At 41.3% G+C, this 12,599-nt stretch overlaps 1 protein-coding gene across 3 annotated transcripts in view; it reads right to left on the bottom strand.

Annotated features, from left to right (window-relative positions):
- Positions 1–3,051: 3,051 nt before the first annotated feature.
- The window catches only part of LOC149161773 (putative ubiquitin-conjugating enzyme E2 23), a 28,335-nt gene continuing 18,787 nt past the window's right edge, over positions 3,052–12,599 (bottom strand). For 2 of the 3 annotated variants that reach the window (XM_089437031.1, XM_089437030.1), the window contains 6 exons: positions 5,417–5,569; positions 4,721–5,329; positions 4,509–4,578; positions 4,268–4,407; positions 3,549–3,860; positions 3,052–3,444 (listed from right to left, as the gene is read on the bottom strand). In XM_089437031.1, the coding sequence (XP_089293157.1) occupies positions 3,163–3,444; positions 3,549–3,860; positions 4,268–4,407; positions 4,509–4,578; positions 4,721–5,329; positions 5,417–5,569 (1,566 nt within the window). In that variant the 3' untranslated portion in view covers positions 3,052–3,162. The remainder of the gene's footprint in view (positions 3,445–3,548; positions 3,861–4,267; positions 4,408–4,508; positions 4,579–4,720; positions 5,330–5,416; positions 5,570–12,599) is intronic. The other variant, XM_089437032.1, reaches the window with a different exon arrangement.

Here is a 12,599-nt window from a genome sequence, read left to right as displayed (position 1 = left end):
AAATAAAACTAGGGTGATAGGGTTGTCCATTAAAACCCTAGCATATTTGGCCAACTGAGGATTCGCTTGAGAGAGTATAAATAAAACTAGGGTGATAGGGTTGTCCATTAAAACCCTAGCATATCCACCTTATTCTTTACAAGCTTGAAGATAGTTCAAGGGAAGATACTCCACTAGTAATCTTTCAAGTGTTTTGAAGAAGAGACTTGTTCAAGAAAAATATAAAGTGAATGCACCATCGCCACTAGAGAAATACAACTACAACTACAATTATTCATAAACAACATCTAATAAGAATAAGCGAGACCACTTACTCAAGAAATCATCTTATCCACAAAACCCTAGCCAAGAACATTTATAAAATTTGTAAAAGCATTCACTAAACATCATCCTCAAGAAGTCCCTCTAATTATCCATCCATAATTAAGAATGGAGAAGTAGACAAGAAATTGCTCTCCACAAGTTTTAGCAATGATTCCAATTGAGAAGTTATTTTATTTATATGAGACATCTAGCACCCTCAATATGATAATAACATTTTCCTAGCAATCACCTTTATTTTTTCACAAGCCCTAGAGATAATTTTATTTATATGAGACATAGCACCCTCAATATGATAATAACATTTTCCTAGCAATCACCTTTATTTTTTCACAAGCCCTAGAGATAAGGTCATAATACACAAAATAGCCATTATACAAGTCTGGACGGATCAAAAGAGCCCTAATGATGCTCCTAAAGTGAAGTAAAGTATGCCCAATTGCTAAATCATCCTCCATAAATGCATGAAGTAAAGTCACATTAGTGCAATGTGTGGGCTCCCAAGAGTGGATGATTCACTCAAATGATGTGAAAAGGCATGTGTATGGGCTCAAAAGTGAAATGTTTCCTCCAAAGGGTGCAACGTTTCATCAATAAGTGCAACATCATCTCCAAAAGGTGCTAGGACATCTCCACAAGGGTGCAATGTCATCAAAAGAAGCCCAACAATCTCCAAAAGTGGAATGACCTCCATCAAACATGTAAGTGGTCTCCTCAATGTCCTCCAAATGACAAAGGCTCAAGCCAAGCCATATTCATGTAAAGTGTCATCCATATTGAGGCTTAAGTGACCCACTATAGTCATCAATCTAAGGGTGGGTACACATGTCCAATGCAACATAAAAAGTGAGCCATGTCAAATGTAAATGTCATTAGGTAGATCACATTAAGTATTATCTTCTAGCTTCACAATAACTCATAGAATTCAAACAATTTGTCAACTTTAAGCATGGTAGGGGTATCATCCACCCCTATTACATAAGTCAACACTCTAGAAGAGTAATTCACACGAAAACCCATCAAGGAGGATGTATAGTCATAGAAGGTGTGGCTTGGGGTGATAACTTTGAGTTGTATTGCACAATTAAGTGAATTTTTTTTATAGTCATCCACATGAACACCTTTGTTGCAGGAGTGCTTCCCAGGAAAACCCATCAAGGAGCATGTATAGTGATAAGTGTGGTTTGGGGTGATAACTTTGAGTTGTATTGCATAGTTCAGTGAAATTTTTTTAGATATTCATCCACATGAACACCTTTGTTACAGCAGTGCTTGAGCATTGAGTTATGCTTCCTTCAACACTTTCTCTTAATACTGCTTTATCTGTCTATTTTCATTGTTTATTTATTTTTGTATATCATTTCACTATATTTCACTATATGCATTTCATCACATTCAATTTGAGATAATCTCACTTAGTTCTTTTTAAGTATGTGTTTCATTGCATAGAACTTGGGTAATGGCCTCATAGTGGAGGCATTACTCAATTTTCTTTAGATTTCGACTTTTCCTTTATATCTCTTTTTTGTTTTGCATTTCGCCCTTTACATATTTTCTTTTTTTTTGAACTAGTGTCAACCTTGACCTTATAGGTCCTTCTCATGGGACTATGAAGCATGAATATTAGAACCAACCATAGATAGAACAATGAAAATTAGAAAAAAATGAGAAGTATGGATTGGGATATGAGTAGACTACAACTTTCAAAGACCCAAGTACTATCACTCAACCCATGAGTGATACTACTTGATAGAAGATAATGATAAGCATCAAGGTAAAACAAGGCAAAAGGCACAAATTTAGACCATCATAATCCATTATTATGATTGCCGCTTTCATGGCAAGCATACAAGGCATTAACACTTAATGTAAAGCAAGGAAATAATGCAACTCATATATGTCAAGCACCGTAATCATCGATGTGAGTGATCCAGACAAACTGTGTGAGTGATCCAGACAAACTGTGGGAAGCATCATTGGCAAACTGTTTGTGGAGAACCATGGATCTCATTTGTGGAATTGGAATTGTAGTATATGAGAGAATTGGAATTGTAGTATGCGAGAGAAAGTCTCCTTTAGTTACCCCTGGATGTGCGGGCATAACAATGCCTACATGACAAAATAAACAATAGAGGGGGCAGGCCAGCTGCCACGATGTGAGCCATATATTAGAGGCATTGTATGAGGAGAAATATTGTTGTCCGTAGCTGCGATTATAGGGATTGATGGACTATAATTTCATTTGCAGCAGGAAATTTAAGTGGTGGCGATCAATATTTTCACTCACATTTATACTCAGATCATACATGGATCTTGATTGCAACTCTCATCATTTATAAATGAAAGAAACAATATTCCAAACTGGCAAAACGTCATTCATATATTTCACTCAATTATTGAAACAATGTTTCACTGCTAAATTATTGTCAAACATCATATATACCATTTTGCAATGTCAGCAATCTCAATCTTCAGTATTGAATACTCCAGTACAGATGGCAACCCCACCAATCAAAAGATTGAAAAGCTTAAAATCTATGCGCCCTTCAATCACTAAGTGGTGGGGGAACTAAATACTTCCCAGTCAATAAGAACAAGCAATTGAAAAGTCTTGGTACAAAAGCTGAGATATTCGAGAAGCGCATGAAGTGTGACATATATTTGCCACAACACATGGACCTGTTTGCCAATTGTGATTATTTTACAACTTTACAAATCAAGAACATAAGGTAACAGAACTTCAGATTTTGAATTTCGTTAAATTTGCATAATCAATCCACGTCAGCATTGACTGACCGAAAGACCAATTATCGTGTGTATTTACATGTATGATTTAACCAACTAAGCTTCAGTGTGTTCTCTATCTTCCACTTCCTTGAGTGTTGTCTCCAGATTTTGATGATCATCTCTACTAAGTTCATTAAATGCTGCTTGAAGCTTTGGCATAACCTTTGCTAACATCAGCCTGAAACCAACCGAACTGTTGTTCTCTGAAACTGAGTCAGAATTCAATGACACTTCTGAGAGAGATCCAACTTCAGCACCCTTCATATATGCATCACATGCGGCAAGAATGGACTGACTACGTCTTCGGAAGTGGTCTTTTACGAAGCTTTCAAAATGCTGCATCCAACAAAATAAATGAGTGACTTTATTGAAATTACTCAAAAATTACAATGAATTAAACCAAGATACGAATTCTTCCTCGGTAGAAAAATCTGGAGTACCTGTGGAGGTCTATGTAGAAGATATAACATCAGCTTGCAGGTAAGTAGAAAAGAATTTTCATTGTATGCAACAGAATTCTTCTCTCCTTCAGCGGTACCAATTTGCTTATCATATCCTGCTTCATTGAAGTATGGTCTGGCATTTAGTACAAGACCTTGAAGAGAAATGAGGACCTGTAGAATGCTTGAAATTTTGGGGTCCCATATTTCATTTCCTCTGCCAGTCCATGTGTTCAGAAGACTCAAGCAGACTTTTCCAGTTTCATATAAATTGGGATTCAATTTAAGCCCGTGAGAATGATAGTAGACTGCCTGCAAAGTTTTGTCACCATTAAAACCAATCTTGAAATAAACAAAAAAAGGATGATACTAGCTCCAAGGTTCAACCCTCTCCACTAAGGCGTTATGCCTGGGAAGGTCATGGGATCCATTCCCACTGAGTCCTACAGTGTTACCAGCTACTATAGCAGTGAGTAGTTAGAAACGTGCTACATCCAGGAACCTGGGAAAGAGGGAGAATTGGTGGGAAACTGGCAAGATACCAGCTTCCTCGCTCTAAATGCTTAAATGCGGGAGGGTGAGATTATTTCTCCAAAAAAGGGATGATACTTCAATAAATCATCCATTGAAGACCAAACTGGCCAGAACATGGACAAAAATATCACTTTATTGAAACATCTAAGGAAAACCTACTTTCAGTCAAAGTAACAAACTATTACCGGTGGTGCCTGAGGGTAATCAGGTGGAAGATAAATATCAAAGAAGAAAAGGCCATCTTGATATGGAGACCCACTGGCTCCAAGAATCACAGCCCTGAGCAAATCCATACGATCCTCATAGACTCGCACATAAATCATGTCTGTCCAGTCACAATAAGGGTTTTTAAGGCATGCTAGTATGCATAATTCAGTTAAATTTTTTATTCCAATAAGAGAGAAAGCAAAAAAATTAAATGCTTACCAGGTAAATTTTTTTCAAGGATACTCCACTCTTGCTGAACTTTCTTTGACCACTTTCTATCATTAGAACTCTGCTTAGAAGATATTGAAATATTTAACATTGTTACAGTAAAAAGGCAACATCATCTTGATTCTTAATATCAAGCAGAACAATACAAGACATAAACGTACTACACTGAAAATGTGCGACAATCTTGCATACTCTGAAAATACCTGGGTTGTTTCATTCAAAAAGTTATGGTCCAGAGGGCCCTTCACACTGTCAAAGTGTTTGAACTGGTCATCTTTGCCAGAAAAAGACAAGCTATGCATTTGATCTGAATTGAGCTTCATATGGGTAGGCATACTGCCTGTTGAATACTCTCCTGTGGAAACTTGCACTCTGTTTTGGAAACTTTGCACATCTTCCTCATTTATGTGGCCACTACATTCTACCCTGATTTTAGAATCTGTCACCTCTGATGCTATAGGCATAGTAGTCAAACCATCTTCAATATGTTCCAATTGATGACTCTTGGAATCTCTTATAAGTTGTTCACATTCAACATTGCTCATCTCCATCTCGTCAGAGTTCTTTTCAAGTCCATTCTGCAGAGTAGTCTGCTCCTGAGAATTTGCATCCATGGTATTTGATGAGCTCTTGGAACCTCGAAATCCAAGAAGACCAGTGGCAAGCCTAGCAACAAATCCAAATGCTGCTCGAGGTATTGACATGCCACCATTGCTACTATCGTTCAAGTTTTCATCTGATGTTATAGTGCCCATATCGTTATTTCCATCAGTAGTAATTGGGTTTGGAATATCTTCTACAACCTGTTCCAGCTGTTCATTATAGACATGTCACTAGAAAATATATTTAAACAAACTACCTAAAAAGTCGATCAATCTGATCAAAATAAACCATATTACCTCCTTATCAGCCTCAAATGCATCTCTTGTATTATCATCAACAGTTTCCCAACTTGCAGCATCATCACCATCCTCATCACCATCATGAAAACTACTTTGAGTTGATTCCATATCATCCTCCCTGCCAACTACAAAAATCGTTTGTGGTCCAACCTATACCGTACAAACAAGCATTAAAATGAAGAACAGTGAATAGGAAACAGTGATGGCTAGAAAAATCCACATAACAGAAAACAGCACAAAGAAAATGCATGCATAGATTGCCTTTAGTTACATGAAAAATATGCATAGTAATATTTTTTTTTTCTATATAAAACTACTCTAGGGTATTAAATTATATACATGTAAAAATTACAAACAGAGAAACAAGTGTTCCATGGCCAATTATGGCTCTGTGGCATGCAGCTGAGAATGGCATGTTCTGAGCAAAAGCTGCCCCAAAAATGCCTCAAAGAGCAAAATTAACATTGACTATGCCCACGCAGGGGCCGAGACTGTAGCAGAACCAGACATTGACATTGACTGTGCCCACGCAGGGGCCGGGACTGAAGCAGAACCAGAATTTGACATTGACAGTGCCCACGCAGGGGCCGAAACTGAATTAGAACCACCTACACAGGGATGACATTGAGAGCTGTCTGACTCCCAGGCAGAACTGAAAGACTTAGTGACAAACAGAGCATGACCTGTGAAGAAACTACTTAGCCCACGCTCAAGACTCAAACCAGACAGAGAATTATGAGACATTACCATACGACCGAGACCAAAAATCATCAAAATGAACCTGGCATGGGAGTGACTGTAGAAATTAATTTGCTGGGTCCGAGTCTTCCGGCTCCATCTCCACAATTGGATATCCCCAGCCCACCAGCTCCTCGTCCGAGTCCTCTCCCGCTTTAGACGTCGACGCATCCCGTGCTGCTTCCTGAATTGGCTCTTTCCCTTTTGTTTCCCTCTGTTGGTCCTCGTCTTTTTTCTCCAAATTTGCAGAGGAAGGAACTCTATTGCCCTCTTGTTCTTCCTCTGCTTCTTGTTCTTCCTCTGCTTCTCTAATGAAGAGAATTGAAATGTGAACATTAAGATTGCCCAACCTGAAGATGGTTGAGCCATATGCCGGAAGCACCAGCGGCCTGGGCAATTGCTCTGGCGGGGCATCAGCGTCCAGGAACGAGAACGCTTGCAGATGGGGAATGCCAGCTCTGCGGAAGCAGTATTGGCAGCAACAATGGTGATGCGCCCCTGCAACTGTGGGAGGGCGACCTGGTACTCCACTGCCCCTTCCCCTTCGGCATGGTTGCCTTTCTCTGGTTCTGGCCATGAGGAAATAATGAACCAGAATTTCCACGTCCCTAAACCAATACCTGAACTCCAAGGTAGCCAAAGGCCAGAGGATGTTCCAGCACTGAGCTTGCTGAGAATGTCGCTCTCCATACCAGTCCGTCTCCTTAAGATCATTGGCGTGCTCTTGGAACCCGAGCGCCATGAATGAACCTTACTGTTTCTGCCTTCTCGCATTAATGCGATTGCAACTGAGCTCATACGCCAAGACTGCAGCGTTAAATGCCTTCTCCCTTTTGCTGTGGATTCGTGGCAGCGCGCGGTGGCCATGTGGCCTCCTCGTGCTAGCTGTACTCTCATCGCTAGCGGATTAGACACCCGCATCCGGGGAAGGGATTTCTTTATGTACCAAATCGATACAATCCTCTTTAAGCTTATCATCTTCTATCCTATCTAGAGGGCCGGAGAAGAAATGTGTAGACTGAGACGCTCCCTGATTAGCAAGCCGATCAGCTACCTTGTTAGCTGTCCGCCTTACATGATGGAAGGAGAGATTCTGGAAAGCTTGGAGCTTGTCTTCTAAGGATTCCAGGCGATTTAATAATCTCCAGCTTTTGGCTATTTTGACCGCCTTAGTTCCTGCTTGCATTCTTTTAGCTGCCTCTATCAGGATGAGCGAGTCACCTTCTACTTCTAGAGGTGAGAGTTGATGCTGCTCAGCTGTGCATATGCCTTTCCAGAGACCTTCTAGCTCTGCAGCATTGTTAGTATCTTTTCCTATGGACCCGTAGTAAACTATCAATGCTTCTCCATTATGACGACGAATAACTCCTCCAAATCCAGCTGGCCCTGGATTGCCTTTAGCTGCACCGTCAAAGTTGAGCTTATAGGTGTTGTGCGCCGGTGGGGACCAGAATGAGGGTGACGCTGATCGTGTGGGGGTGTTAAGAGTCTCTTTGACTAAGTATTTGAGATTTAGATTCCATTCTTTCATGATGCAAAGCTCCTGTTGAGTTTCTGGCATATCATCCTTGTACCAGACTTTGATGGCTAGTGTTTCCTGTAGATGTTCTTTTAGCTTGAGCCAGATGTCATCTACAGATCTTGATGTACTGTTGAATATTCTATGATTTCGCTCTTTCCACAAAGTCCAGTAAGCGAATCCTGGTATTATGCGCCATAAGGAGTTGAGAAGCCGGCATTTGTAAGGATTTTTATCCCAGTTCCTTAATGTATCTGTGATATCCTCCGTCTGTGGGTGCGTTCTCTTGCTACATTTCTCAATTCTTCCCCAGATTTGTTTTGCTAGCGTACATTCTTCCATTAAATGTTTGATAGTTTCACTATTTGTATTGCAGTTTGGGCATCTAGAAGGCCCTATAATGCCTCTTTTGATCAAATTATCCCAGGTTAGAATGCGTTTTCTACCGAGAAGCCACAGGAAGGTTGATATTTTGGGCCAGTGCCCAGCTTGCCAAACTTGCTCCCATAGCTGATCTTTTGCCATTCTGAGGTTGGAGTATCGCAGTTGATGAGCTTCCTTAGTTGTGAAAGTACCCTTGGTTGTGTAGCCCCATCTGAGTTTGTCTAGCTGATTCGAGATTCGGATCTTTCTGCTGCTGAGTTCCTGATCTATGTCTGCATAATCTTCTCCCTGCCAATCTGCTTGCCAAAGACTCGCTGGTTTCCATACTTGGAAGTCATGATTCGTAGGCTGTTGCCAGAACTGATGTACTGTGGGGATATTTGCTTGGTTCATTTGGGCTTGCCATTGCGGTTTGTGGAATAAATTAGCCAGTTTGGGAAGTTGTTGCCAAGAATCCTCCCAAAACCGAGCTGTTTTGCCTGAGTTGAGTTCCCAGAAGCTATGCTCCTGAAGGAAGCTGCTTTGGGTTTTTGCATTGTTCCATATTAGAGATCCCTGCGATGTTGGATTTATTCTAATGAGTTCATTCTCTTGACTTCCTTGTGCGTACTTGGCCTGCCATAGTTGAGCCCAGGGTGTTGTTGGCTTTGAGACCCAGTTCCACCAAATTTTGGCACTCATGGTGTTGTTGCTTTGCAGAGGATCTCTGAGGCCAAGTCCACCTTCCGATTTTGGTTTGCAAATCTCTGTCCATTTGACAAGAGCCCATTTCCTGTTCAAGCTTGTAGATCCCCAAAGGAAGTTCCTCTGAAGATTTCTAATTTCTTTTAAGATCCCTTTCGGAGCTGCTAGTATAGAGAATAAATAGAGCGGCATAGCTTGTAGAACTGCTTTGATTAGAACAAGTCTGCCAGCTATATTTAATGCTCTATAAGTCCACGATGAGAGCTTGGCTTCTATTTTGTCCAGTAACGATTTCCAAGTAATCTGCTTGATAGCTGAATCAGAGAGCGGAGCACCAAGGTATTTTGACGGCAAGTGTGAAATTGTGAATCCAAGGATCCTGGCTATGATCCTTTGCAGAAAGGGAGGGGTGTTAAAGAAAAAAAGCTGCGATTTGGACGCATTTATGGAGGTGCCTGAAGCTTCTGAGAAAATGGATAAAAGGGATTTGAGTGCTGAGGCTTCTTTAGCAGAGGGGTGCCCGAAGAGCATTGTGTCGTCAACAAATTGCTGATGGGTTTGGGGAGGTCGCCCATGAAGAGAGATTCCTTTGATGCTTTGAGAGGAAACTGCTGATTTGAGGAGCCTGCTTAGGCCTTCAGCCATTAAAACAAAGAGAAAAGGAGATAGAGGGTCCCCCTGTCTTATGCCACGAGAGGGGCGAAAGGGTTGGGTGGGAGATCCATTCAGAATAACAGAAAAGCTTGGCGATGAGATGAGATTCATGATCCATCTGGACCAGGTTACACTGAAACCAAAAGCTAAGAGCATTTTGTGGATATAATTCCAACTGAGTTTATCAAAGGCTTTAGAAAGATCCAATTTGAGAATCATACCTGGTTTTTTGAGCAACTTTAGAGAGTGTATGACTTCATTTGAGAGAATGATTCCATCCATTATTTGCCTTCCTTCAACGTACCCTGTCTGTTCTGGAGAGATGAGCAGTGGTAATAACGGCTTGAGACGATTTGCTATAACCTTTGAGATTAGTTTGTAAATTACATTACAGAGTGCTATGGGTCTATATTTTTCCGGCTTGTTTGGGGCTGCTTCCTTGGGGATTAAAGCAATAAAGGTGGAGTTGATTGATGGGAGTATCCAGTGCATACTTCGGGATTCTTCCACCAATTCCCACACTTCCAGTTTGATGAGGTCCCAAAATGCATGGAAGAAATTGGCCGTGAATCCGTCAGGCCCTGGCGCTTTTCCATCTTTGAGCTGTGATATGGCGTCTTCTACCTCTTTTAGAGTGACAGGCAAGAGAAGTTGAGTGTTGTGATCTTCATTAATAATTTTTGGAATGTGTTGAGTAATGGCTTGAATTGCTTCATCTCTGTTTTCATTGGGTTCCTTTAGAATGTCCTTGAAGTAACCAGTGAATTCTTTCTCCATATCTTCGTGAGCTTCCAATCTTTCTCCCTGTTGATTATTGATAAAGGAGATTTTGTTGTGCATGCGCCGTTGTATGGTTGTTTTGTGAAAAAATTTGGTATTTCTTTCACCTTCTCTGAGCCAGCTTACTCGCGACTTTTGCCGCCATAGAATTTCTTCCTGATTTTGTTTCTCTTCGATCTGACTCCATAAGGTTTTCTCCTGTTGTATTTGTTCCTCAGTGCGTCCTTCCAAAATAAATCTTTGTTGTAATTCCTTCATCTGTTGTTCTAATTTTTGTTTTTTCTGCTGTATATTGCCAAAATGATCTCGGTTCCAGATTTTGAGGGAGGACTTCAGATGTTTCAACTTTTGTTGGAACTGATACATCCTGGCTCCTTCTGGCGGAATGAAGGATGTCCAGGCTTGATTGACTACCTCTTTAAAATTGCTATCAGTGAGCCAAAAGGCCTCGAACTTGAAAGGTCTGTTGTTGCTGATGCCAGGTCTGGACCATTGGAGAAGAATAGGCCAGTGATCTGAACCTCCTTGCGGGATGATTTCTTTTCTTTTGTTTGACCAGGTGAAGATGCCATTGGAAGTTGAGATGTCCATGAGTCGGTTATCTTGGATGAATTGCTTGAATCTGCTGCTATCACTATCTAACCGTGTCCTACCCCCTCTTTTCTCTTCCATCGATTTTATGATGTTGAAGTCTCCTCCACCTATCCATAAAGGAAACTTTCTGTTTGCATTTAGGATGGAAATTGTGTCCAGGAGATCAGATTTCTGCTGTATTGTTTGCGGGAAGTACACATTGGTGATGTGCCCATGTATGCTGGTGCCTATGATGTGAAATGTTGCTTGAATGAGATGCAGAGTGGCGTGAAAGTTGTCGAGTGACACTACCTGAGGATTCCACATGATAGCCAGACCTCCGGAGGCACCAGAGGAATCCACTGCCATCGAGCTGCTGCCTGCCCATACTTTACTGCTGAGACTGTCCATTGTTAAACTGCTACATTTCGTTTCTTGGATCAATACTATTGCTGGTTTTTCTTTCATTATGATGTTTTTAATTGCTCTGTGCTTTGTGGGACTGTTTAGTCCTCTTAAATTCCATGAGAGTAGCTTCATGTAGATGGAGATTTGGGCTTGAAGAACTTGGTCAACTTGGGGAATTGCCCCGAATCCATGAGTATTTCCCCTACTGCGATGGTGCGCTGTAAGTCTGTTTTTCTGCCTCTTTTCTTTTGTTCTTTGTTGATTTTTCTTCCATCCCAATGACTGCCTCCTTGAATGCCCAAACTTTTGTGATGTTGTACTCTTGTTAGTACTCCTTCTATTTTGTCTAATTGCCAGGGAGGGATTGAGTTATACTCTTTTTGTTTGCATGCAGTTTCCAGTTTGGATATGTCCAGCTTGGATATGTCAAATTCCTCGAGATCAACGTCTTCTCGATCTTCCTCCATATCATTTGCATCAACGATAGCGTTCTCCATATTTTGTTCATAAAGACTTAGAGCTAGAGCGGCATCTAAATCCATGTCCGACTCTTGAGTGATTTCGTTTGACATAGTTTTTCCTTTGGCAGAAACAAGATCCTCTGGCTCTGAGGCAGAGGGTGGTGATTTGGCTTGAATGGGAGGTGCCGAGGCTGATGAGGTTGGCTTAGATTTGTTGGGGGGAGTCTGGGAATGCTGCAGAGTAACAGGAGTATCGGCTTCAGGCATAGCGGGTGAATCTTGTGAAGCTAAAACTGAGAAACGATTGGGTAGTGGAGCTTTGAATGCAGGAGCATGATTAGATTGAGGTTTTTTCCCATGACGGCGACGGATTGGTATTTTTGTAAAGCCTTCAGGATCAATGTTACCATCACCTGAGGGGAGTTTGGGTTTCACATTGAGGGGACAGTCTCGGAAGAGATGACCATGCTCATGACACTTTCTACATCTAAAAGGGATGTGCTCATAATCAAGAGTCTGTGTCCATTCATAATCATCATGAAAAAGACTTACCGTGTCCGCTAAGGTCTTGGTGAGGTGCATTTTGACGCAGATCCTGGCATATGAGGTGTATTTTCGCGTCTTTGTTTCTGTGGCCACTTTGATGAAGGTTCCCAGTTTGTTGCCAATGTCTTCTAAAGTTTCTTCTCTCCAGTATTCCACTGGAAGGGAGTACATTCTGATCCATACCGGTGCCCAGCTCAAGTCTTCTTTGTCCGGATTGAAGCGAGGCTTCCATTCTGTTAGATATAAGCCGGATGAGTTGAAGAAGTACGGGCCTCCTTCAAATACCCTGGTTTTGTCTTCTAGGCAGTTAAAGATAGCGGTGAAGAAGCCCTTTGGGCCAAGCTGTAATGTAACTTGTCCTTTGGGCTTCCATTTGGAAGCTATCCAGCCCTGGAGGGCTTTCTCTGTGGGCCAGAAGCCCAAGAACTTTCCA

Source organism: Pinus tabuliformis, chromosome 5_2, assembly GCF_031772625.1.
Source record: "Pinus tabuliformis cultivar Carrire ecotype Pingquan chromosome 5_2, CPIR1, whole genome shotgun sequence".
Lineage (NCBI taxonomy): Eukaryota > Viridiplantae > Streptophyta > Pinopsida > Pinales > Pinaceae > Pinus > Pinus tabuliformis.
This window is presented reverse-complemented; position numbering and strand designations above follow the sequence as displayed.